At 38.7% G+C, this 27,947-nt stretch overlaps 1 protein-coding gene across 2 annotated transcripts; it reads right to left on the bottom strand.

The window, feature by feature from the left end:
* Positions 1–53: 53 nt before the first annotated feature.
* Positions 54–22,646, bottom strand: LOC128018701 (uncharacterized). 2 transcript variants are annotated; one of them, XM_052604409.1, is made up of 7 exons: positions 22,204–22,646; positions 8,836–9,057; positions 6,583–6,640; positions 5,446–5,533; positions 4,587–5,164; positions 3,074–3,208; positions 54–2,760 (listed from the first exon to the last, which is right to left on the bottom strand). In XM_052604409.1, exons 2-7 carry the CDS (start codon positions 8,967–8,969, stop codon positions 2,206–2,208), a joined length of 1,548 nt encoding a protein of 515 aa, XP_052460369.1. In that variant the 5' UTR covers positions 8,970–9,057; positions 22,204–22,646; the 3' UTR covers positions 54–2,205. The 2 variants fall into 2 exon arrangements, with proteins under 2 accessions (XP_052460369.1, XP_052460370.1); XM_052604410.1 differs by having other exon boundaries at positions 5,500–5,533.
* Between the last annotated feature and the right edge of the window lie 5,301 nt (positions 22,647–27,947).

Below are 27,947 nucleotides of genomic sequence, written 5' to 3'. Positions count from 1 at the left end.
ATTTTATGAATAGTCATTTTGATATAAAAACATTACAATCTTTTGCACATTAGTACTTAATTACACAGCTTTAATACACACACCACCCTGTTGTTTGATAAGCAAACGCACAACATTAGCTGCCACACTAAACTCAACTGGTCTTTGAGATACACAGTACAGCTAAAATGATGTGGAAAACAAAACAAATCCCAAAGCACATAATCAAAACTCACAGAGATACTGCTGAGATAATTTTTCACCAGAGAAAAATCATTCCAAAAGGACAACGGGAAAGAAACAAATACTTTCAGGAACACCAAGTTCAAATTCCCTCCCCCCTTTTATGCATGTTCTTCTGTAATTCTTCTTCTATTATATTTACAACATTGCACCGACGTTTCATAGCAACAAGGGCTTAGACAAGCGGTTTGATTATATTTGGCTGACCTGAGCCCCTTTATGTGCGCTCCAGTCATTTGGGATAATTTAATCCAGATCACATTAGAATTCGATTCAGAGACATCAAGAGACAGTGGCTAAAGTCCACATGTCACAGATAGTTTGACATTGTCCACTGGTGAAACCTGTCACTATCTAGCCATTAACAGCCAACTCCAATAGACTTACAGGGCAACATACACTCATTTTAAATCACTTAGTCATCGTACCTTTTTAATCTCCCATTATTTCCATATAACATACAGGAGATTTTTGCAACACTCTAATGTATGTGATTCCATTCAATCCGATCTGGACATACATGGAAATCCTGACTGTTTCTGAAATGATGGGGGAAAGGGATTGTCTATGATACATTTCTTCTGACCAACTGTGTTATATTCCTAACTGTCCAGGTTTTTTATTTAGAGAGTCCTCCTCGAGTCCTCATTGGTCTCCTCAATCCTGAAGCAATTCACTTTGTGCTCTTTCTCAGATGAATTTGGCATATAAATCAAACAATCCACCAACAACAGCAAGAAATAAACCATTCTCTGACACCACAGGACAGTGCTAGTTTCACTTTTCTTTCTTTCCTTTTTTTTATCCCTTTACAAGGATATTTTTTTCTTGAAAGCATGCATCTTTTTAATCAGGCAAAGTGCATTAACAGTATCGACAAAGAAAAACACTTACTTTACTGCATTGAAGTGCTGTGGTGACTTATGTGACAGTTTGAATTGATGTGTGACCAAAACAAGAAAATAACATGAAAAGACATTGGGGGTCTTATGAGATATGTCATACCGTTTTGTGTGCAATTATTTAATATTTTTGTTCACTGTCCCTGAGCTTTTGCTTATTCTCTCCATGATCTTGCTTTATTGACAATTGCAATTTACAATCTATTACTTTTAACAGATTTTAAATCTACTCTTCAGTTTCATAAGGGCACTGTCTCAGACAGATGACATGCTAAGCATGAGATATTTGTGCTTAAGAAAATACTTTTTTGGCATACAGGATCTGTTTGACCAATTGAATTAGAATCTTTATTTTAGCTCTAAAGTAAATTATTTTACATAAATAGAGGCTGTGACATTAAAAAAATAGGATCATGTGTTTCCTAAAGTTTTCAGGAAGTAGTGCTTGCAATTTTAAAATAAGACTCTTCTATGAACAAATTAAATAAAGCATTTTTGTCAATATATAATATTTTGTTTGGCAATTACTTTTGATGTTACTTTGCCATCTTACCAAATTATTTGTTTTCCTTCTCAGAGGACCACGGGAACACAATTAAACTGTGCGTCTTATCAAGTTACTTTTGTTATAGACTTTTTTTTCTACTTTGGGATTTTCTAGGCATCAAATACAAGTTTGACCCTCAATTCCAATGGTCACTTTGTTTTTAACTACAGCATGTAATGACAAAATAAATAAGAATTTTCTCTACAGGAATGCTACTGTCGGTTATAATATGTTGTGTCCGTTGTGATATGTTGTGGCTGGTGACTATTTTTCTTCTTTGTAATGGAGGCGTGAGACTAATCGAAATCATTTTGTTTGGATTTTCACGTAAGCATTCTGTCATTTTGTGCTGCAAGAATACTGACCTTTTACTAGACTTACAAAACTCAATTAATGCTCAACTAATACTTGAAACCCATCTAAAATATATAGCAGTGTTGCAATGCGTGTATCCCATTGGGTTACAACACGCATAAGTGTCCCAATTAAGGATTCAAGCCCCAGAGATGAAAGTTCGCTTCCCCAGAGCGCCCCCTACAGGCCAGTGACGTACATCTCCATGCCATCATTAAAAGTAAAGATGGTGGTTGTGCTGGAGGTGGCCGACCCTTGCTTCAGGTCAGGGATGCTTTCGTACAAGCTCTCCCCGGGAATCAGCATTGTTTTGGCTGGGAGATGCTGCAGTTTGGGGGTCTGCTGGGGGGGTGGAGGGGGTGGCGGTGGTTGTTGCAGAGGTTGCTGGGGTCGCTTCCGCTTGGGACGCAAGGTGGCACTGGCATTGGGTGGAGGCCTGTCGCGCCTCCAGCCTCCCCCACTCTCCATGGTCTCGTAAGCCAGTTCTGTTTCCTCAGTGCTGATGGCTTCGTAGCAGTGGTCCTCCATGGCACTGGGTGGAGCTCTTGTGCCTTTGCCCTCCTGCGGGGCCCACGTTTGGGGTTTAACTACCACGCTGAAACCCCCGTCACGCTCACCGCGGTCACCTCGAGCCAAGGTCCTATAGCCGCTGATGTCCCTCGTGGCGGTGGGTGAGCCAGGCATTCCTCGCTTCTTTTTGCCTGGTTTGCAAACTTTTGAATACATCTCTGTGATCTACATGATAACAGAGAGACAAACCATCTGTAACATACTCAGAAGTGGAAAATCTGTGTATATATCTTTGACTCCAAAAGTTAATTTTTCCAGTTCCCGCTGTCTGATAGGCAACAAAAACAATCCAGCCTTTTAAGAATACACATTTTTGGGTTTACAGCTGCTTCTGGTTAACACTGAAATAGTGTTTAGCTCTGGGATCATTCACAGACAATGTTTCGAGAATGTCTAATGCCTAAAAGACATTGTGACTGCATAGAATGAGAAATGGAGGATGTGTCCCAGGACTGTGGGAAACTAAATGCATACTCACCCCTGCTGCAGATGCTGCCATATTCTCTCCAGCATGAGAGCTCAGAATACCCATCTGTTTCTGCTGGAAGATGATGTCATCGTCTTCCGGAGGTTTCCATATGTACTGTTCTCCATTTCCCATAAACACTGCCTCCTGATTTATTACAAACAATTGATTAGAATAAATATTACAATACAATCTAAGGGGCCGTCTTAAACAATATACAGTGGAGAACAGAGCTGAGTAGAACAGCATCATGAAACAGCATCAACAATCCAAGGACAGTTCATGTGTCTAAAGCACTAGTTTTAAAGGAATAGTTTACCCGTAAATTTAATTCTGTCATCATTTACTCATTTACTCACCCTTGTGTTGTTTCGAATCTAGAATGTATTTCTTTTGTGGAAGACTAAAGGAGCTTTCAAAAGGGGAGCTCCAAAAGGTGCAAAAGCAGCAAGAAAATACCATAAAATTTTCCATACAACCTATGTGCAATATTAAGTCTTCTTAATGACTTTGTGTGAGAAACAGATTGAATTTTAAGTCATTAGTAACTCATAATAGTCACCTCCAGTGAGCTAAGCTCAAGAAGTGGACGAGTCCAATTTGTGAACAAAGCATGTGGTTTTCTGAACCAAATCAGAAGAGATACACTCATTTACTTCCATTATACTACAAAAGAGTTCCCAAATGTTTATCTTTGTTGATAGATTGAAAGAATGTTGGATAGAATAACAGAAAATTAGATCAGACTCTTCTCCATGAAAATATGCCTATGTAGAATAATCAGGCTATGGTCCCCTTCTTGATCCATGTCCTCATGTCTAACCATTTTCTGCATTTAATGATATTGGGCTTGACTCGGGCTGTAAGGGAACAGGCTGATGCTTGCTGTGCATGTTCTCCTCATTGTTATGCAGGAGGAACGGAAGGTGGGCAATGGGGTGTGTCACATTGCCATTTTTAAGGCATGGATTAGCATGTTGTTGTAGGTTCTTTCGTTCACCATAGCAATTTCCTTTGTCTCACATTAGCACTGGCCCATTTTCTGGGTCTGGCTGTTTGCCTGGATTTCGGTGATTGAGAGGTTTCACTCTGCATTTCCGTTGGTTGCATCATCCTCATAGGAAAGTGGCTCTGAGTGTGCAACACCCCGAATGCTGTGGACAGACCACTAAACGCTCGCAACTATCATTGATTTGGACTGTTCTCACAGAGAAAATAATGAAGTACACTTGCAGTGTACTTAATTGCAGACCCACTTTAGTTGTAAGTCTACATTAGCACTAAGGCACAAAAAAACAGTGGAAGCCATTGCCAGCATGTTTCTATTTAAAATATTTTCCATTTTAAGATACAATTTCCATCAGAAAAAAAGCTCTCATGTACTGTAGTAGTGCTTTTTACATTTTTTTTTTATCTTGTTTGAAGGTTTTGGAAAAAACATTTATAAAGCTTTATAGGTCTTACAGTCTTATAGATAGATAGATAGATAGATAGATAGCTGGATAGATATATAGACAGAAAATACCTTGGGGAAAGATGGAAGATTGAAGGCATCCATGTTTTTCCTAGGAATTTTCTGACTGTGTGGGTGTGTTAGAGGCGGGGCTGGGTGAGTGGGCGGAGCAGGCCGAATTTCCCCACCGCTGTGTCGTTGTTGTTGTCCAAGCCCCTCCTCGGTCTCCGTACCATTGTCTCTCTTCTGTGCTGCTTTGTCTGCTCTCCGGACCTTTCTGATGCAGGCGTACTCCACTGTTTCCTGCGGTTGAGGGGGCGTGTTTACCACTTGGGGGAGGGTCTCTGTTTCCGGAATCCCACCTTCCAAGCAGTCCCCATCCGGGTCAGGTGGAGCAGGGGTATTAGCAGGGACCGCCGGTGGGGCAGGTGTATCCGTCTCTCCAGCTCGACCTCCAACGCCATACCGGGCATCCTCAGAACCGCGGGTGGGAGAAGAGCGGCGGCCCACCTCGGCGTACGTGTGTTCCCCGTCCTCACCAGGGGGGATCTGAGGCAGCTGGCGGCCCTGAGAACGCAGGTCGGAGTTTGAGCGACGGCTAGGAAGTAGGAGCAGATCCATGCTGGCGGGACGGTTCTTCTTAGAAGATTCTACGGAGAGCAGCATGATATTAACTGAAGCATCTGAGAAGCAAAACTATGTTGTTTTTTTCAAAGACAAAAAAAAAAAGGATTTGCTCGAAACTGCAGAGGCAAAGGGCAGCAGACACATGCCAATCACTATAGAGTAAAAGTCATCTACATCTACTATGGAAACTCTTGGAACATAGCTGGTACCATGCTCAGACCTTCCCCCCGAGCTGCGGGTATGTGTGAAGAACTAGAGACTATCAAGCTTTGACTATCAAGAGATGTGATTGTACAGTACATACTCTTGCCATTGCAGTTGAGTCTGTTCATCTCATGAAGCTTGGTGTCTGACTTACTGATGGAGGTCAGCTTGGACTGTCGCAGTATACTCTGAAAACAGATGCACAGATAAACTGCTTAAAATGTATTCAAATAAAAATAAAACAGTATAACTAGTACAACAACAACAAAAATCAGTGGACCAAATCTTTATTTTAGATTCAAAGCTTTAGTGATCCATTCACATATTAGTTCAGATCTATTTCCACTGAGCCGATTAAGAAGATTCATTAAATTCAGGAGGAGCCTTCAATTTGTCACTTGAAAACTAGTGTGAGGGAAGAATTTAAATCCTGAAACAAAACCATGAACTGCTTGAACTGTCATGGAACTGAGCCCAGACCTGGGTTCCTTAGAAAATACAGGGGGGAAAAAAAGGGAAACGATTTAGAGGAAGAAGAATGGGTTTCATTCACTAGCAATGTGTACACATGTAATTGTGCAAAAAACAAAAAAAAAATGTGTGAATGTTATAATACAGAAATCATAATTAATCCACAAGATTACTCTCTAAAGATGACCATCTCTCTCTACTTAAATAAATACAAAAGTTTGGGTTAAGTAAGATTTTTTTTTTTAAAGAAATGAATACTTTTAGTCAGCAAGGACATGTTAAAGTGACAGTAAAGAAATTTATCATGTTATAGATGAGTTCTATTTAAAATAAATGTTGTAATTTCTAAATAAAAAAATTAAAATCCTATCACTAAAATATTATTACAAAAACTGTTTTCAACATTGATAATAAGAAGTGTTTCCTGAGCACCAAATCAGCATGTTAGAATGATTTTTCAAGGATTGTGTGAGACTAAAGACTGGAGTAATGGCTGCTGATAATTTGGATTGAAATAAATCAGAACAAGTTGCATTGTTGAGCATAAAAGACAAACTCAACCCAAACTCAACAAAAATTGGCTATATATATAGGGTGTGTGTGTGTGTGTGTGTGTGTGTGTGTGTATACTAATTGATAACTTACCGTAATGGATAAGGTTATGTTTGATAAATGGCTGTACAATTTTTGTGCAATTAATAGTGAATGACACCCAAATGGGAAAAAACTAAATGCAGCAGGAGAGAAGAGACTTAGAAATGCTCACCATGTCCATGAGCCTGTGCTTTCTTTCCTCTCCAGGGCCATTGTGTGTCTTTCCCTTCCTGCAAGACAAAGTCGGCAAGATGGAAATCATGCTTTTCCAACATTTTTGAATGTTAGGTTCAAACTTCAAACACTCTGTTTATTCACTGATTTATGGAGACAGAATGTGCTGACTCATTTGAGCCCCTGAGTCAATTTACTTTAGTAACTCCAACTGTTTATCTTGTGCAGAATGAAAATGCACATTTCAATTCAATTAGGCCAGTTGTTTTTATAAACTTTGAGTGAAGTCTTTTGATCAGAAGTAACTGTGCAAGTGCTTTCAAGCTGCACTATCCTCAAAATGAGCCCAGATCGGCATTTGAAACAACAGAAGGCTTTCACTGGATGATCAACAGGTCTCTGAGTAACTGCGGCGCAGTAGTGTGCAGGCCAAAACTCAGCCACAAAGAAATTCAATCAAACAATCAACATAATGCAATCGAAACATCACTAACATAGCTAAATTGATGCTGCAGATTATTTTATTCATGAAAAGACAAAAAGCGCACAGTCCTGTCAGTGACCCGAGAATATAAACTTTCCTCTCTCACACATACACAGGGCCCTGATCCAGACCCATTGCCCAGAATCATCAGACATCTGTTTATTCTTGGAAAAGAAAACATGTCAGTCGGTCCCTTCTGATTGCTTGCATTGCTTTGAAAAGACTACAGGAACAGTGTAGGTATCTGAAATCTGCCTACCAGCAGAGCAAAATGGATACAAAGTGGATTTTGTAAAGTACTATTACTGAGATTCCCATGAATCACTGATATATGTTTTTAAGACATAACAGAATAAAAAACATTAGTATAATATAACACAAGAACATCTAACCTTCTCAAAAACTTTTTGAAATAAATATGTTGCATACAAGTACAGGTTCTTAAACCCATTAGTAAATATATGCTGATTACTTCAGATCTAATTCATGTGATAAATGATGTAGAGACTTGCTTCCCTTTGACTTCTACAAAAGAATCACTGAATACGTGATTGATTGAGAACTAGATCAGCCTGATTTGTCAGATAATCATTCCAACAGGTTTTGTGAACGGTCTCATCTTTATAATTTTTTTCATTTCTTTAAGAGCCACACTTTGATGTTCAAATGTACATAGTACGTAGTGTTCCTGTAGCTCAATTGGTAGAGCATTGTGTTAATAGTGCAAGGTTGTGGGTTCGATTCCCAAGGAGCACAAGCTAGGTAAAAAAATGTTAGCCTGAATGCACTGTAAGTTGCTTTGGATAAAAGCATCTGATAAATTTATACCAGTATTTTGTGTTTACCTTTGACTGTAGTATTCAGTATTCATTTGCAAGCTATAAATAGTATTTTGTCCAACAAGCTCGACCTAAAGAGATGATCTTTATCAATAGTATCTCATAGAAACTGAAACTACCTGCGACATCTCTAATTTTCTCATTTACCTTTCCCCCGCAGTTTCCCTCAGCCCTTGTTCTTGTATTTCTCACTTCTTTTCCTCCATCTCTCATTCCTCTAATACTTTTTCTTTGTCCTCCCACTACCAGATGCATTATGTGCTTAGATAAAATGAGATATTAGCATTCACACACTGTGCTCTGTGCTTTCATCGGTGGAACAAGAGAGACACAGATGGAAAAGAAAGAAAAAAACAGCTACTTCCTGTTGAAATATCACTGCCATGTCAAAAAGACGTCCCCGCCATTACACAGTGAGCATGAAAGAGGTGTGGGTGAACGTCAATGACATTTTCAAATAAGCTCTATTAAAGGCCTTAGTGACAGTGATGGGTGAAGACAGGTGATCTCTGGCTTTCATCCTGGAACACACACACAGCAGTAGTGAGATACTGTGTGTGGCTTCATATTACAGGACCATTTTCTGTCATGTAGACAATATGAAGATTTACAGTACAAAGCACTGTTATACACAGAAGTGGAACAAATTAGTATTTAATGCACATTATTTAATTAATAGTGTGCACAATTTACTTTTTTCCCCTGCATATCATGTAAACCAGGAGAAATCATAAGCCTCTCATCAGTAGTGAGCAGCATGATTTGAGGTATTATGTCTGCAGGATGAGTTAGCACTTTAGGTTTGGGGTTTGAACAAGCAACCTGCCCAGAATATGAATCTAAACAAATAAAAACCAAAGAAACTCCAACCAACCAAAGAGGGCAAGCAGTCAAGACCATTCTATATATGAGCATATGTGCAACTCACCTCTGGCAGCCCACACATAGCACGACGATGAGGATGGTGACAACGAAGGCTGAGGCGGCGGCGATGGCCCCCAGCAGCAGTACTTTGCCGTAGGGATGAGCAGAGAAGTTCACCCCGTCCTGCATGGAGGCCATGTGGAAGTGCTAACATACACACTTTCACGCTCACCCTCACACACGCACACACATATGCACACACACTCTCAAACACTGTCCACAAGATCTGAAAGAGAAAAGTGAACGTGCTACAATCAGTTCCTTTGCTTTGTAAAACGAGCTTTTTTCACCCATCTGTTGGATAACAAAAAGGAATCATACTCTTTCATTCCTCCCTGCAGCCTTTCTCTAGAGTGTGAATGAATGACAGAGAGTGAATCCCCCACACTTTCTCGTTCTCTCTCCGTCTCACTCTTGTACTTTTATTTTGTGTCTCCTGCAGGTATCTCTCTCTTCTCTCCCACAGTGTGTCATTTTCTGCCCACTGACTGTCACTCAGCATTTGTGTTAGAATCATTTGTCTCAGACTGGGGGGCATTTTTCATGCAAAGATTTATGAGCATCAGGTGCCTCACCTGTCTCTCGCTGCAAACAAAGTGACACTAAATGCAGTTGCTGAAAGGCTGAGCTTTTACACTTCACTTTAAAGCCTCTTTCTAAACAGTTACAGTGCACTGAAAAAAAGAAAGCACTATATTTTGCTCTAATGTATATGACAGTACACTCATTGTCTTTGCCTTCGCTCTGCCAATTGTTAAACAACATTGGTTTTAAAAACACTTTATTTAGTAGATTAATATTAGATGACTAAAATAGTAGCAGGTTCCCCTCATAGTAAGCTCACACAGAAATTGTTGCGGGGCCGGGGGTCCAAGTGGTCAGCTTGTGCTGTATTAGCCAGGAGCCCAAGTGTTAAACTTCATTTGACAGTGTCAGGACACACAGCTTGAGGCTTTGGAGGCCCCTGGCAGTCCATGAGCGACACATAGAAACTAATGGCAACAACGTCCAACCTGCTACCGTGCATATTAATGAGCAAAGTATGAATTTGCACAGATGTGAATACAATCAAACACTGATGCATTGCAATAAACTATTATGCATTACAATTAAATTATGCAAGTTTCAGTTATTGCATATACCATCTTACACAAACACACACATATACACAGTATATGTTATATACTGAATATATAATTATACACTAAAACTAAAACCATAAAACAACATTGAAATAAAAAATTATTAATTAAATATTATTACTTGAACTTGCTTTGTTTAGCTAGATTGTCAGTTTCAATTAGTTTAACATGATGTAATAAAATAACTAAAACTGAAATAAAATAAATAAAAACTATATTGCCATTTCTTAAAAAAGTAATACAAATTGAATTAATTAAAATAAAATGGAAATGGAAAAGATAATAAAAGCATGATGACAGTATCTCAATGGCATAGATAGAGATAGATAGATAGACAGACAGACAGACAGACAGATACATTTTACTTAAAGCAGACAAAACACAGTTTCTGCCAGTCTCATGTTAATCTTGAGTACCTATAGAGTAGTACTGCATGCTTCATAACTCTGAAGAGTCTTAGTTTTATCCGATTTATAAAAGACAGATAAAGGTGTACCGTTAGTCATTTGTTTGTATGCACAATCCAGTCTTTATTTGTCAATGTGAAGACTTGTACTGCTGGTGGTGGTACAAGGAATTATATGGCTATTTCTGACTTAAACCTTACAGGCATCATGCATGAGCTAAAGTGTGTGGATTTCGTCAGATAAGGAATTAGCCCAATTTGAATTATTTTGGCTCTTGGTTTAGTACTATCAAAGGGAAGTGAGTCATGATAACAGCTAAAAATACCTCACAAGCACAAGCAAACAACAGCTTGTTGAAATACTAGTACAATGCTGGGGGAAAAAAGTATCTTTTATCGTGTCTTTGTCCGCCTGTAAAAAAAGGCATTTTTACTATAATGCAGTTGTCAGAAGTGTAGTACACCTTCATACTTGTCCTGAGTTGCACCTGAATTATCGTGACACTTTTTAAACTGTACACAGGTCTCTTGAGTATGCGTCAGTGAAAGAACATGCCTGAAGATTAGTCCATCATCCATCATGCACAGACTCCCTGTTTATACACACAAAATAGAGACTGTGTTTGTCAAAGACTGCCAGCTAGCTAAATGTAAGAAAAACTGCTGTGCTAGGCTAAGGCACGCATCCAGACTCTCACATTCCAGATATTTATGAATATTACGATAGGATCATCACTGGAGCCAAATAAAACCCTAAATTACTCACTATGACCAGAACAACCTAGTCATGATCTGCACTTAATGTGATTTCCTGTAAACTAATATATAAACCAACAACTAACCATGGTAGCAGTAAGTAACAGCATTAGGGACTGGCACTGCAAGAGAATATGTTATAAATATATAAGAGAACGTTTTGTTTTAATTATCAGTTTTACTTAATAGAAACACACACTCATACGTGTATGTGTGTGTGTGTGTGTGTGTGTGTAGGCCTTTATATCAAAACTATATAAATTATAAAAGGAAAAAGGAACATATACACTGTGGATAGCACAACCACGAAAAATATGCACATATGCTTAGAGTAAAGTAGTGTGATGTGGTGTTGTTGGTACTAGTCCCATATTTCCCAACATCTCTGTGTGTGTTTTGTGTTAATGAAGCTCTCGCTGTCTCTCACCTTCACTTTCTCAATCTTTCCATCCCAACTCTTGCGGTGCATCACAGTTTTAATGATCTGTTTTAACAGGATCTCCTCAGTGGGTGAGCAGGGACAGTCAGTATTAGGTGTTAGCGGCTTGGTTTCCGAACAGCTCGAGTCCTTTATATGGTTCCTTTTTAAATCTCACGCAGATTATAACCAACTAAAGGTGTGATCACATTTACCATTCAGTGACTTAATTCAGTCTTTTCAGTAGACCTTAGTGAGGGTAGCGCCATATTGAATTTCTGACAGGAATGAAAAAAAGGCTGTGTGGGATAGAAGTACAGTGTGTTCAGTGGATTGTACTGTTGTTTAATAACATGCCAGTTGTGCAACTGATGAAGCAGCTTTCCAAAGGGCTTTCAGAATAAACAGTATAGAAAAATGTTTTTTGAAAATTACATGATCTAGGACCTTTACACAGTGCATGCCACTGTAAAAACTAAAGGTCTATCCCACACAGCCTTGTTTTCATCCATTTTCAATTAAATATGGCGCCTTCCCTGATTTTTGTCTATAAGAATCCACACAGTCTGCAATTTCTTGTGAGGACAAAGTTTTCCCAATGCAGATTTCCAAAAATTGCATTGTTGGGCTATTGACCAGCAGAAATCTGCTTGGTTTGAAAGCGACTTTGTGAGAGCTGTGCTTCATACATCACTACACTATTGACAATAGATAATGGATTTTTTTTTTGCCAGCACACTCCTGCTTAAACTTTGCTAATGGGACTACACTTTAACTGATGAGTTGGTTGATTAGTTCATGGGGGCCAAAATTGGAGTAGTTCAACAGCATTCAAAATTAACAGTAGGAATTGCGACTAAATGCAGTTTTTCAAGCAACATATCTATTGCTAATATTTAATCATAGTACCCTATAAGTGAAGTTCTACTCAAAATATGTCTAGAGTGCCCATGGCATATTTCAAATCTCACTGATTTATTGCAAATGACATCTTAAATACCTTTTATCTTTAATGCCTAATCAAATTAAATGCAAAATGACTGAAAGCTTCTCTTTCTCCAGATCCATTCGAGTTACTCCAAATAAACAGACACTAAGGAGGATACTGAAACGCTGACTATAATAAAAGCCATTGTGATTTTAATTGGAGGTGATTCAAAATTTTGCTCATGGTTGAAGTGGTATGACAGAATTTGCTAGTGGCAGCCTAATGGCTTATGAACTGAGCTTTCTTGGTTTCTGGTTTCCCAACCTCATATGAGAGTACCTGATGAACTGCAGATTTACAAAAAAAATCATCATCTCCATAATGCCCATCAGCCATAGAGCAGTTTCCTGACTAGATCTGATGCAACCAATTTTGTCTGTCCACATTGAACATGAAACTGCTGTGCATGGTGAGACACTCATAATCAATCTGAACATAATTCAGGGATTGCAAAATCGCTACCCAATGTCCCACGGGGCTTTTGTTTTTTCCAGTCAGGATACCGAAATGTATCACTCATTGAATAGGCCTAAATATTAGTGCTGCATGTAAAAACAGGTGTTTTTATGTTAATTAATTTCTGAAGGGAATCTACTGAGAAGGCGCATTTAGCATATTGTTATGCACGTTACTTCAAAGCGTAATAAAATATCATGACTATCTTAGAAAAAATTGCACAATGTTTAAAATAATGTTTATAATATTTCATTATATATATAATTATAAAATAATATATATAATAAAGTTGCTTAAACAATTGGGAAAAAAACAGCACCATGCATGTATGTATAGTTTAACACAAAGGACCGAAAACCAATCACAAAAGTAGGCTACTTTCTTTTTTAAAAACATGAGATACAGTGGGATGGGGAAAAACCACCATAAAGTCTTGAGACAAGTTTTTTTTAAGTTGTACTTACATTTATTTTACATGGTTTTCTAAACATTCTGCTAGTGCAATGCTGATAGATGTCCATCTAGAAAATGTGATAAATATGCATTCTGTGTGAACGGCTTGGTTTCAGTTTTGATGTAAACAACACGCAATATATAGAATGAACAACGTAGTAGCGCTGCGGCTAGTGGCTTCAGCTGGATAGGCTGACAAAAAAATTTAAATATAATGACACTTACATCGTCATCGCACTGATAAGGCTGTCTGACGACTGATGCAGACTTAAAATTTGATCGCATTTGAATGTGGATTTTTTATTTTATTTTATTCAACGAATATTCAAAATTAAAAAAAAAATTGACTGCCCTAATGTGCAGTGGCTGGTCTAGCCTCAGGTTTCTAAGGGAACCAGAGCTTTTAAAAGCTGCTGCTGTGACGCAATGACTTCACCAATCAGCGATTGGCTCTTTCATTTAGAAGGCGGAACTATTCCGTATTGCACGTTGCACTTTCTCCCATTCATAAGAGTGAACAGTGTTTGTATTTCTATAGTCTCTCTACTATGGCGAAACCAGAAAGAATATGCTGTAACATTTAATTGAATGGAAAAAAATACTTCTAGAACCGACACGGCTTAAAAGTGTGCTGGCAATAAATAACTCTGAATGAGCAAGAAGAATTTGACCAATGAGATGCCACAGTGGGCGGGGCTTCCCAACTTGATGCAGCAAAACTAGACACCAAACACTCATCAGAATAGCCTGTCACAACAGGTTTGTAGCTAGGATTTAATAAAAGATTAACATTAAAGAGTTTTGCAATGATTTAGATATAAATTATTTGCTAAATCACAACTAATAAACAAAAACAGTACAATCCTATTGCAAACATGTACTGTGTTGTCTTGTGTGTATCTGGAAAGAAAGGGGCAAAGACAATGCTGAAACCAAGTGATCCATCAGGAATTGTTCTGTCATGAGCATCATTAGTCTGACGCCAGATGGAGCTGGCTGTAACTGTGTTTCAACTCCACAGAATGGCCGAATCACATGTAAGTCCTGTTGATTTGTGAAGCCATTCCCTATAATGATGTTTTCATGCAGAGACCTAGGCAAGCGTAAGCTGGGTGAATAATATTTTCCCAGTCACTGTCAATAGGTGCAGATACTATTTTGGCTCATATGAATATGTGACAAAACTGGACTGTTACCCCAATTAAAGGTATTATAGATGTTGAACTTTCTGACATATTCTGCATATGACAACATAAACAGCATGTCAGTATGATTTATGGCTTACTATATTGAGTCTTTCTTTTAATAACAGCCATAAATATAAAACTGTTATTATTTTCTTGTCTAAAACTAAGACAGAATTCCTGTTCCTGTTGAAGTGGGTGGTTCCTGGCAAGAATAAGCTGCAATGTGGACCGGACCTTATGTTGTTTATGAGACTAGGGCTCTTTTAGTCATCACACACACATATATATGCACACACACACACATAAACACATATGTGCTCTGTCAAAGTTCAAATTCAACTATCCCTCAAAAACAGCACAGTTAAACTCCCTTCACACTTTTTGGACCGAGTCAAACTTGGCAAGTGTTAGGAGTTTGTGGCTAAATCTACATCTTGTCTTTGCTGTGCTAATTAAACAGTAAAGAGCTTGTTTCCTGTGTAATTACACAGATACTGTTTGGGAAGAAGCAGAGCCTGTCTCTGATACTGAGTCCCTGTCTTTATTCTCAGACTGATTAATTCGCCTTTCTGGAAACCAACTCATTAGAGCAAGACAAAATCCTATTTAATTGGTAAAATCAGCTAATACTGCTCTATTATTTAGGATACCCAGGACAATCCCCTTAAAATTATAACCACTTCATATTTGATAAATGTGACCAAGCAAAACGAAAACACCCTGTTCACTCTTAATTGGAGACTTTAAGTCCACCACACAATTTTAAATGAAACACAAATGAAACAAACCCTCCAGGCTTGATTAAATACAACTTCAGGACTACAATATAACTTCATTTAGCCAGTAAAAATGTCTAACATGTTGTTAAAAGGTGTTCCACATTAAGTTGAAGTACTAACATTACTAAAACCTACAGTAAAATTAAAATTACATCTAAAAATAAAATCTAATTCAAAATAGGTATTTATTAATTCTAGTACATAAATAATACTTAAAGTGCCTCTATTATACTGTTTGAAAGGTTATTTCTTAATGATTGTCATATGAAACCCCTCCTTTTAGTGAGGCTACTCTGCTTTGATTTGTCAGATGACCCAGTCTGTTGTGATTGGTCTACTGTGTACAGTGGATGTCAGAAACGGAATGCCCATCACCAGTACTGGAAAAACACATACTATTATAATAATAACCGTGCTCCACTCTGTTCTAAAAATAAAGAATCTGAGGGGAAAAGGCTGATTTACACTTATGATTGAACCGGACCCACAGCTTGGTAGTAAAGACCCCAAAAATAATGGTATATGTGTTAGCCAAACACAGAGTACTGATGTAGCACTGCAGTTTGTAAAACCAAGATATTGCTACATCCTTTATCATGACATATTGATTACAGCATTTGAGACTGGTTCAAGTTTTCGCGGGATTTCCATTCAGAACTTAGGCAGGCATTATCAAATGTGTTAACTTGTGCAGGTGTAAACTTCACAGAAGTGGGATTCCACTCATTTCAGAAGTTCAGAGTCAACTCTTTCTTTTAAGAGACAATAACTTCATTTATGATGCACTTTCAGCTTTACAACTTTGCTGTTTACATTCACATACAGCTGCATTACACATTGCATGAAAGGTCATTTTCCAAAATCCATAACAGGGGCACTTTAAAAATCACATTGTTACTGTTAAGCCAATAATTGTCTTCATTATATGACCACTGCATATACAATGTTGGATTGTGTCTCCACGCCAGAAAATTGGTTCTAGTCTTCTCACTAGATTCTATCAGAAGATGTAGGTTTTGTCTGGTATCCAAAGCCAGCCAGCAGAGTTTTGTCTCAGACCAAACCCAGCTGACTAAAATTCTTCTATCAGCCTGAGAGGTTGTCAGAGGAAGCTGCTATAGTCGCAGAATACAGGAAATGAAATGATGATACAAAGTGAGTTTATTGAATAAAATCTGAACTTGATCTGAACTTTGTATACTGCAATTCTTTATTATTTTGCCCAAAAAAACCGACAAAATAAACATCAAAAACTATTAAACAGTATACATGTTGAGGAAATATGCTTATTGAGACTAGTTTAGTTATTACCAGTGGGGGCTAACTGTGCTAATTAGCCAAATCCATCCAGTATACGGTAACACTTTAGAATTTAGAAGCTTATTCTAAAGTGTTACCCAGTATACTTAAAGGTACAGGTTGTAGGACCTGCCACAAGAGGGTGCACTTCCAAAACAATAACAATCGCGTGGTTTGATGACGCTAAGAAGGAGCGTAGAATGATGGGATTTGTTGTCTTCTACCCAACCGCTGAAGGCCATCAATCAGACAGAAAGATAAATCATGGCTTTAACACGAGTTCAATGATTTGCGCGAGTAGATTACATACAAAGTCAATGCAAAGACGCGATCAGACTATGGATCAGACGCGTCCTCTCGCGGGTCTAGAGATGCGATTCACCGCGTTTGGCGTGTATGCCCCATAATACTAATCTTGTTGATCGTTATAATAGCATATGTTTTCTGTAAAGATACAAATCAAAACAACTCACCTGTCGAGTAAATCACAAGCGAGATTGGCATCTCTTTCTAGTTGAAGTTTGTCGCAAAGCTACTTCCGCATTTGTCCACGACACTGTTGTCATGTGGTTTCTATGTCAGTAAAGGCGGTAACAAAGGGTAACTAACGTCATTGACAGGCGACTACACTGCCCCATGTCACTGTTTAGAATGGGAATTTTCTCATGATTTACAAGTAGTTGAAAACATTAGAGATATTGCTAGTAATCAGCTAGACAAAATATATAACACTAGCCTAGTGGTTTTTGGATATTATACTGCAAATATCTTACAAATTGTACCTTTAATGCAACTCTACATACTATATGGTTAGACTACTGCTCCCTGGTGGTTGTTGTCTGCAATTGCAGATATGTCAAACAGCAAAAGCGTACAGGTCCCTTGAGTCCTCCATGAAGCCTCAGCATATCCAAACTCCAGTAACTCCAGGTCAAAAGCACATGATTATTATTTTTTTATTTGAGGTTCATTGTATTTAATTTCTTTACCATTATAGGTTGCATGTGTGTAAAATGAATCTTGTTTCTTTAACAAAATCGTCGGAAATCATATCAGATAACAATGGCAGGTCTCCATCTATATATCAGACACCAGCTTTTATTTTCCAGTCAATTACTTCCCCAGAGAAATAAAGAGAAAGAGTGTGTCAGTTTGTAAGGAGCTCAGGAACAGGGAAGAAGAAAGAGGAACAGAGAGAGATTGGGGAAAGGCATGTTTTAATTACTGTGAAGCCCTAGATTTCAGTCAGAGAGAAACTGGCACGTCCCCCCGAACCCCCGAGACATGACTCTCTCGCCTCCTCCCCCTCTAGTTTTTATTCTTTCCTTCTCTTTCTGCCCGTTCTACATCATGGGTGTAAGATAAAATAAGGAGAAGTAAACTATAAAAATTATAATGACAAATTTATATATGAAATGTTTTAGTAGGTGTTCTCATGCTCTATCCGTAACTGTAGCAGGAGCAACTTCTGTCGCGGATGTTCATTCATCACCAACTCTCATTGAAAATGAATGACTTCCTGCTGCTTTGTTGCTGTAAATCTCAGTATGTGTGAACAGCCCTGAAGTCTCCTCTGAGCAGCATATTAGCATGAGGGATGTTAAATGATTTATTTGTGAGCAAGCGGTAAAACAGGGTGTCCTCTGTCATCTCATCTTGGGCTCGTAACAAAAAAACACATCCTTCAAGCCAAACTCCTGAGTGCCACCTTTACATAACTGCTTTGTTCTAAGGTTATAACTTGTTCCAGAACTGAGAATAATTGACTGTTGAAACTATTAGTTACATCTGTATTGCTGCTAGTATTTGCATCCTATGGCACTAACAGCTAATGCTACTAAACTCACTTCAGAGAACAGCTGTGTGTTCATATTTAAAGCTACAGTGTCTACTGGACTGCCTCTGGATGTATTTATCTGTTATGTGTTCTGTTATCTGTTCTGCACTGTGACTCCAAGGTTCACTGTATTTTGTTTAATCTCCTACCAAGTGGAAGAGAAATAACAATAAACGTTTGACTTACTTTTGCTTAGTAAATAATAAAAAATATCTTATTGAAGGCACCATCTAAAATGATCAAACTTGAGGGTCAGCTCTTTTGACCTGGAGCAGTAAGCCACCATCTAAAGATGACCTAGCAACCACCCAGTACAACCTAAAAACCAAATAGCAATCCAATAAAAACACTGATAACACATTAGCAACACCTACTTCATCTGTCATCTTGATAGTGAGGGAAAGTTTTGCACTAGCAAACGCCACTCAGATTTTATTCAGAAAATGTAATGTAAATTCATCACTGTAAAAAAACGTAAACAAAACACCCATTAACTGTAGCTTAGAGCAACATACTGTAACTCTACTCACAAAATTTCCCTAAATGGGTTACAGGAAACGACTGTCTCAGCTCAATTATGCTGCTGGAGTGAATTCACTTGTGTATCTGACACTTTCCATGAACGGGTAAAAAATAAGGTCTGAAACTCTTTCTTTCGTTTTAAGCAAACGATTATTGAAAGGATGTGTGTGTGACCTTGAGATTTATTTGTCATTTTATACCCTGTTATAAAAAATAGTGCAACTTAAATGTATTGGAAACCCTGATTTGTGTGATTTTGCCATTTTCTAGCAATAAGTCAGTCAAAATAAAATAAAATAAAAGCGTAATCTTCATCCATGGTTTAAAAATATAAATGGTTACCAAATTATATTAATTGTGGAAAGAGTCATCAGTGTTTTTTTTAGCATTATTTGGATAATGGTATTATGTATATACTAAGGCATTTATGATGTTGATAATTATTGTTTTCTTTTGTCATTTTAAAAACCTGTTCAGTTAATTAGAAAATAACAATGTGGACAAATAACTGCTGTCATGAACAGACTCTGAACTGTGAGAGAACTAAAACCCAATGACTCAAAATACCACATTTTAAGGTCACCAGAGATTCCAGGCCTCACAACTTTTGTTTGGAGGAGACAAGGACCTCTTGATGATGAATGATGAAATGTTTTTTGCTAGTAGCTGAATCATACTGGTTTGATCAGAAAGGGTACCTTCCATAGGATATAATTGTAAAGATATAGTCAGAAAACATTCGCCCTAACAATCTGTAACTATAGGTTATTTAATTGGGGGAAATAATTACGATTTGTATTTGGCAGATATTGCATGTATAAGAACCCCACAGACACAAACACATGCATGCACACATGCAAGCACACACACACACACACACACACACACACACACACACGTTCAAGGACAGATATAGGCTGTATGTTTCCTCCTGTGAGGAGCTATGAACACTCATCTGCTCCATGATAAGGCTGAGAGAAGGAACTCCTCTACAGTTCACAGTCATCAGTAGAGCCTCAGGTTTAAAGGATGTCTGCCTGCGGGTCCTTATCACACCGTCACAGACCTTCTGCAAATCTCTGACGGTTCTCTCAAAATCTGAAGGCTCTGTTCACTTAGTAAGCCACCCCAGGATAAACACGAGGTTCAGCGGAAACACGTTTCAGATGTGACAAAACCATGTGTGTGATTCATGTAAGAGGTTTCCAGAACAGAAAAACTGAAAGTTAGGCTTTTCTAAAAGATTCAATTTGACAGCTGTCAATTTGAAGATGAACTTATATACTATTACCTTTTATAAAAGGATTCCGACCAGTGCAGCTATTTTCTATTTTAAATAGAAAACGGTTCTTTACCCCACCTGACTCTAGACATACTGTACATCACATGTGAGCCAATGTGGGATTTCTCGTTCATTGATTGGACTTGACAGAACATTCTGCTTGCACTCTCTGATGCTTATGGTTGGGGACATCGTATCTATTCCATTCTCCACCAATCAACAGGAAGCTTATATGACTGAGCAGGTTGGCCCCATTGGTCTAATTCACTGGAGCCACTTTCACAAACTCACATACTTGACACACTCAGAACCTTCATCTATCTGTTGTATGGCATGTACATTGACAAGTCTTCCCACTATAGTGTTGGTGATTTAATTCATTTCAGTGAAATAATTCTTCTGAATCTGTTCAAAAAAAAAAAAAGATTCATTCAACCAGTGCCTTGTGAAATGAGTGAGTCAATGAACCACTTAATTAGGAAAACACACACACACACACACACACACATATATTTATGACTGAAATAAATCTTATTAGTCTGCTTTATTAGGTTATAATTTGCGTCTAAATATCTACTTAAATATTCCAGAGAGATATTTGAATCATTTTATGCCGTATCTGAACGAGAGTGACTCAATAACTCATATGAAATTATTCGAGTATTTCCGATTCAAAACGGCTAGTGTTAATTTTTTGAGGCGTGTTTGTTTAGTAAATTCGACCAATGATATTCTCTTTCAAAAGCCACACTCGAATGCTATTGGCTAGTATTTTAGTCAGGAAAGCAGTCACGCACTAAGAAACTTAGCGAAATTAGTCAATGGATGAATGTAAAGGTAAACCGTTCATTCACTTAAAATATCCCCTTAAGGAATACTGACTACAAGGCATGATTCAAAATCATTATGCTCTGTTTAGACTTTAGTATTTTATCTGACATGGGCGAAATTAAACCAGCGCGCGTAGCCCTGACCTATTCAGGTCGTTTATTGACTCGTCTCGTGCCCAAATTATACATCATCATTGAAGTACTACGCCTTTTTCTGCAGACAGGAGCTCAGTCAGCTTTTGCTGCGGCGGTTAAATCAGACACACAACAGGTTAGCTGAATAAACACTATTTTGATTCGGCCTGGCCAGTATGAATTTTAAAACGTGAGCTGCTAGAACAAAAATATTACTGTATTTATCAGGTATAAGACTATGCAACACCATTGTTTCCCCGGCTCGCATTTGTGATGTGTAGGGCGAATGCATGATATGTTATGGCCCGCAGCGGTCGACCTCTTATTCAGCATGAGTGATTCGTTGCTCCTATGGGTATTGTCCCGCCAATCATCGATGCACTCAGGAAATAATCTGGCAAGATCAAAGTGGAAATGCACGCGCAGTGCAGGCGCGTCCTCGAGGCCAGCTCCCACAGCAGACGGGCAAGAGGTTTCCATCGAAATCCCTTTTAATTGATGGGAAACAAATAAACGAGCGGCCATGTCTCTGTTCTCTTAATTGATTCCATAATTCACGGTATTAAATGTGTTATCGAGCAGTGCTGGTTACCGCTGAGTGAGAGAGTGTGCTACAACCTGCTTATAAATCGTTTAATTAAGCGTCGAATCACAAAGGGTAATGCGGCTACAATGAAGCTGTTGCACACGTGTCGTCTGACTTCAATGATGCGAGTCATTATTCTCATACAAACCAGACGTGTCTTACTCCAACATCCAACAGCAAACTATCGTGCTATATATTATGATATGCGTTTAATACAGGATTCCGTTGTGTGGTCAACACGGAGGCAGAATTGCATGTCAATGCGACCCGTATACAGATGCTGCTAAAATACTCACTCAGTTTAGGGATTCAGGGGGCGCGTCGCCACGCAGCATCCACCTCGCTGCACTCTCTCGGCTGCTGCTGCTGAAACGTCTGGCTCCTGGTCGAACCCCGCAAGCATAATCAATAACCTGCGTTGAGCCTGGATTCGTATGTTAGGGGGGACATGTGTGCGGAATGGCATCTGGCGTCCTCAGCGCAACCTCTGGCCATCCCCATTGTTCCTGTGCATGCCGCGTCGCTCACAAGGTGAAAGGTGCAAACGCACAGCTGGGTTATTCCAAGTCTAGGGTCGGTTGTGATATCAAGAGCACGTCACGACTGCCTCCGTTGAGCCTCAGAGCCTCCTCAAACCTCAATCCTGTATCGAGCATCGGCGACAGTCCCGTGTGACAGCGCGGTACCCACTTGTATTTGCATCTGGAGCTCGCGTTTTGCGCCACCGCGTGGACAGTTTGGGAATGACGGCCAGTGTGTGAACTACAGAAAGTAAGTGTAGTATCATTCTACTTTGATTATATATATATATCTACCCTGGCGGCCACAAGTTTGAAATAATTTTAAGATTTTTAATGCTTTTGAAAGTTAATTCAATGATGTGAAGTCTCACTTGCTCACCAAGGCTACATTTATCTAATTAAAAATACTATAAAAACAGTAACATCAAAAACACATATTTCACAATATTACTGTTTATACTGTATTTTTGTATTTTTGATCAAATAATAAGCATAATAAACTTCTCTAATAACATTTAAAAAAATCTGGATTACTGACACTTTGAATTTGAATTATAAAAATAATGCCCATGGTGTTTATGGATGACATTATAAAATGAACTATACAAAAAAGAAAAATTAGTTTCTAGACAACATTTATATTGAAATATAAAAATGTAATTTATTGGTATTTATAAACATGTTTTATAAATTACAGTTTTTTTTTTTTTTTTTTGTCTAACTACAATAATTTGGGTAACGGTTTACTGGTTGAGCTTTAACAATGTTTGACCAATATAATCAACAATTACACTCTTAAAATTAAAGGAACACTCCACCGTTTTTTGAAATAGGGCTTATTCACATTATTTCCTACATTTAGATAGGTGGGCAAATGCATTTTTGTGTCAGTGCATGCATTGTTTTAGTTTGACTGGGTCAGCGTTAGCTTAGCTTAGCACAATGAATGGAATCCTTTGTTGCCAGCTAGCATGGCCTGAGTAAAAGTGATCAAAAAAATAAAAAAACCCACCTAATTACTTCTTGTGGCCTGCGTATTCACAACGAGTACAAATAGCGATCCAGATTAACACTAGGCGATTTCCTAGGCGGATATTGACTTGGGACTATATTATGGGGAAGCACAGAAGAAAGCACTGCTACTTCGGCGCAGAGATATCACGCAACACATGAAAACATCAACTCTATGTGAATACAGGTATAATATGGGTCGATCTATACATGCGTCATGATTAAAATAATCACTTACTCTGTGGACAGCTGTCCATTTGGTCCATTCGGCGTGGGGCGTTTTTTCCAGTTCACTTTGTCACACCGGAAAAAAAAATCGAGTACTGCAGAATGGATCAGCGCCGTGAAATCCTCTGTAGATGTGACACAACTTCGGGCACGCTCATCTTGATCTGACGTGTTGAGCCTGGTCATCAATGGCAAAAACATGTCCCACTCTCTACAGCACAGACACTCTATTTCCGTCGGCATAGATTGGCATATTCCCCCACATTCACACCACCAGTTCATGTTGGCTCTCATCCTCACGTCCTCAGGCTGTTGAGCGATCGCAACTAATACACGCGCATATAAATTTCACTCGCGGCTGGCTTGACGGTGTTTTTCTGAAGTGCGGCTGGCTTGACCGCAGTCTCCTACTGTCGTTCTATTTCCAAAGCACGCAGCTCGTCTTCTGTAAACTCTGGTTCAAACAGGTATGGTTCTTGACTGTCTGAGAAGTCACCCTCTTCGTCTCTCTCAAAACCAGCCATGTTCATCGCCATTCGTGTACTGTAAGGAAAATAGCCAGGCAGCTGCTATTCACGCCGGTATGTTGACGGAAGTCATGGGATTTCATGTGTTGCGTGATATCTCTGCGCCGAAGTAGCAGTGCTTCGCCTAAGCAGCAGTGCTTCGCCTGTGCTTCCCCATAATATAGTCCCAAGCCAATATCTGCCTAGGAAATCGCCTAGTGTTAATCTGGATCGCTATTTGTACTCGTTGTGAATACGCAGTCCACAAGAAGTAATTAGGTGGGTTTTCTTTATTTTTTTGATCACTTTTACTCAGGCCATGCTAGCTGGCAACAAAGGATTCCATTCATTGTGCTAAGCTAAGCTAACGCCGACCCAGTCAAACTAAAACAATGCATGCACTGACACAAAAATGCATTTGCCCACCTATCTAAATGTAGGAAATAATGTGAATAAGCCCTATTTCAAAAAACGGTGGAGTGTTCCTTTAAAGGTTCCAAAAGAGGGTTTTTGCAGCCAGAACACATTTTTGTGTTGCCCAAAAAGCTTTTCAGTGAAAAGAACCATTTAAGAACCATTAAAATAATTTCAAGAACCATTTACAGAAGTGTGAAGAACATTTTAATAATCTAGAGAACCCTTCATCATGAAAAAAACATACAATCTAAAAATGTACATGCATGTTAAAGATTCTTAATGGAACTATACCAATATAAATAATATCTATATTAAGTAGTTTGTGTCTTCCCATCGTGCTGTAAAAATTGTTAATTTAATCGTTTAATTTGCACAACAGGAACAGTTCATTTCATGTCAGAAAGTATGTTTTGCATGATTTTGAGCATTTAATCAACTTAAAACATCTTCATGTTATAAACTAGATAACAAGAATCTATACACAAACACACAGAGACATACAGGCTCAAAAGGAGATTCACAAACATGTTCTGGATGCCAACCCACGAATCAAACCTACAGCTCTCTCTAAAGATAGTAAATTTGTTTATCAGCACAGACTGAGCCTCACAGACCTAAACCCCTGCACCCTGCTGTTACTCACCCATCTGTGGGACTATGGACCGTGCCAGCGAGTGTACACTCACTGCAGCAAGCAGCTGTGTTCAGGTGGGTGATATGTGCTGAACATGGAGCTAGTCAAGTAGGGGGGCATCCAAATTATGAAAAATGCAACCTCAGGGCTGACATCTTAATCACTCTAAATGTAGAAAATACACACACTCAATTGCTTACACACATTTACACACAAATCCTATGGAAACCCAGTAATAACATGTACAGTTTTCAGTGTTTGTTCAGGTGAGTAAAGGGATTACAAATAAATTCTTTCATCACTGTTGTTCCAAACCCTTGTGACTTTATTATTTTGTTCTGTGGAATACATAAGACGATGTCCAGAAGCAGAATGTCCAAGTTACTTTCTTCCATACAATGAAAATTATTGGGAAACTCAAAAAAGGCACCAATAACAAGATTTGTTCATTATAGGTCTATAAACAACAATTATGTGAGCAACAGACTGAAATTGTTCATACAAAAAAAAAAAAAATCTTAATTTGCTTTACAGCCGTGATTACCATTCCTTTACGGTGAATGAAATGAGCAACTCGGACGTTATGCTATTAATGGGCAATCATGGCCCAATGGTTGTAACCCTTGTAACCCAAAGGTTGCAGGTTCGAGTCTTTGTACTGGCAGAGATTGTAGGGGGAGTGAATGACTCTTCCACATACCACAACTGAGGTGAGACTCTTAAACAAGGCAAAGAACCCTCAACTGCTCCCCATGTAACACAGCAAAAATGGCGGCCCACTGCTTCAGGCGTGTGTTCATGGTGCGTGTGTTCACTACTCACTGCTGTGTGTTGATGAGTGAAATGCAGAGCACAAATTCAGAGTATGGGACACCATACTTAGCTACACGTCACAAGAAGAAAAAAAAACTAACCATGACCTTCCTGAGTTTTACCCCATTGTAATTAATTACTATGCGGTAAGCTTGGGTTTCTACAAAATCATTAACCTTAAACTTGCCTCTGAAAAATAACCAGCAAAGTGTAGGCTATATGTAAAAGCTGAATCTTCAATATTAGTTGCCCCCTGCTTTAAAACTGCTTTAAACAGAGGTGTTAATTATAGGACCTGCATGTAATAACCTAGAACCCTGTGTAAGACTTGATGGCTTCTCCGTCAGATCTTCGTCATCAGTTAGGAACCTAGGTGTGTTGATAGCAAACTTTCCTTAGAAAGACACATTTCTAGCATTTGTAAAACTGCATTTTTCCATATCAGAAATATATCTAAATTATGACCTATGCTCTCAATGTCAAATGCAGAAACATTAATTCATGCGTTCATGGCCTCAAGGTTAGATAATTGTAATGCTTTTTTGGGTGGTTGTTCTGCATGCTTAAAAAACTCCAGTTAGTCCAAAATGCTACAGAGTTCTTACTAGAACCAGGAAGTATGACTATATTAGCCCTGTTTTGTCAACACTGCACTGGCTCCCTATTAAATATCATATAGATTTTAAATTTAGCTTATTACTTATAAAGCCCTGAATGGTTTAGCACCTCAGTATTTGAACGAGCTCTTATTGCACTATAGTACTCCATATCCACTGGGTTCTCAAACTCAATTTTGATAATTTTTGCAATTTGATAATTCCTTGAATATCAAAACAACAGCAAGTGGCAGATCCTTTTCCTACTTAGCTCCCAAACTCTGGAATAACCTAACATTGTTCGGGAGGCAGACACACTCTGTCAGTTTAAATCTAGATTAAAGACCAATCTCTTCACCCTGGTTTACCCATAATAACACACTAATATGCTTCTAATATTCAAATCCGTTAAAGGATTTTTACGCTGCATTAATTAGGAAAAACGGAACCGGGAACACTTCCCATAACACTCGATGTACTTGCTACATCATTAGAAGAATGGCATTATACACCAATATTAGTCTGTTTCTCTCTTATTCCAAGGTCACCATAGCCACCAGATCCAGTCTGTATCCAGATCAGAGGGTTACTGCAGTCACCCGGATCCAGTACATATTCAGACCAGATGGTGGATCAGCACTTGAGGATCTCTACAGCCCTGAATGTCTGTGGAGACCAGGACAACTAGATGAGCCCCAGAGACAGATCCACAGTCAAGACCATGTCTCTTTCCACCAGGAAAGAACCACAGGAAACAGATGATTCTTCTGCACAATCTGACTTCACTGCAGCCTGGAATTGAACTTCTGGTTTTGTCTGGTCAGAGAAGAACTGGCCCCTGACCAAGCCTGGTTTCTCCCAAGGTTTTTTATCCATTCTGTCACCGATGGAGTTTCAGTTCCTTGCCGCTCTCACCTCTAGCTTGCTTAGTTGGGGACACTTAATTTCCAGTGATTTCGTTAACTTGGTTGAACAGATACTATTTAAACTGAACTGAGCTGGATGATGACATCATTGAATTATATGAACTAACTTTTTTATTTACACACTATTTTCCTATGTAATGCTGTTCAATTGCTTTGTTACAATCTGTGTTATATGAATAAAGGTGACCTGACTTTAAACCAGCTACTGGTTTGCTGGTCTTATCAGGTTGTAGCTGGTCTTCCAGTTTTGCCAGCACGTTCTCAGCTGGTTAATTCTTGGGCCATACAGAAAAAGTTTTTTTCAACAGGACTTGTAAAAGTTTCAGCACCTATAGATGCAATAAAACATGCTACATACGGCATAACTGATCATTTTAAGCAAAACAAC

This window comes from Carassius gibelio, chromosome A8 (genome assembly GCF_023724105.1).
Source record: "Carassius gibelio isolate Cgi1373 ecotype wild population from Czech Republic chromosome A8, carGib1.2-hapl.c, whole genome shotgun sequence".
Lineage (NCBI taxonomy): Eukaryota > Metazoa > Chordata > Actinopteri > Cypriniformes > Cyprinidae > Carassius > Carassius gibelio.
The sequence above is the reverse complement of the archived record's forward strand: the minus strand, read 5'-3'. Positions and strand labels throughout refer to the sequence as shown.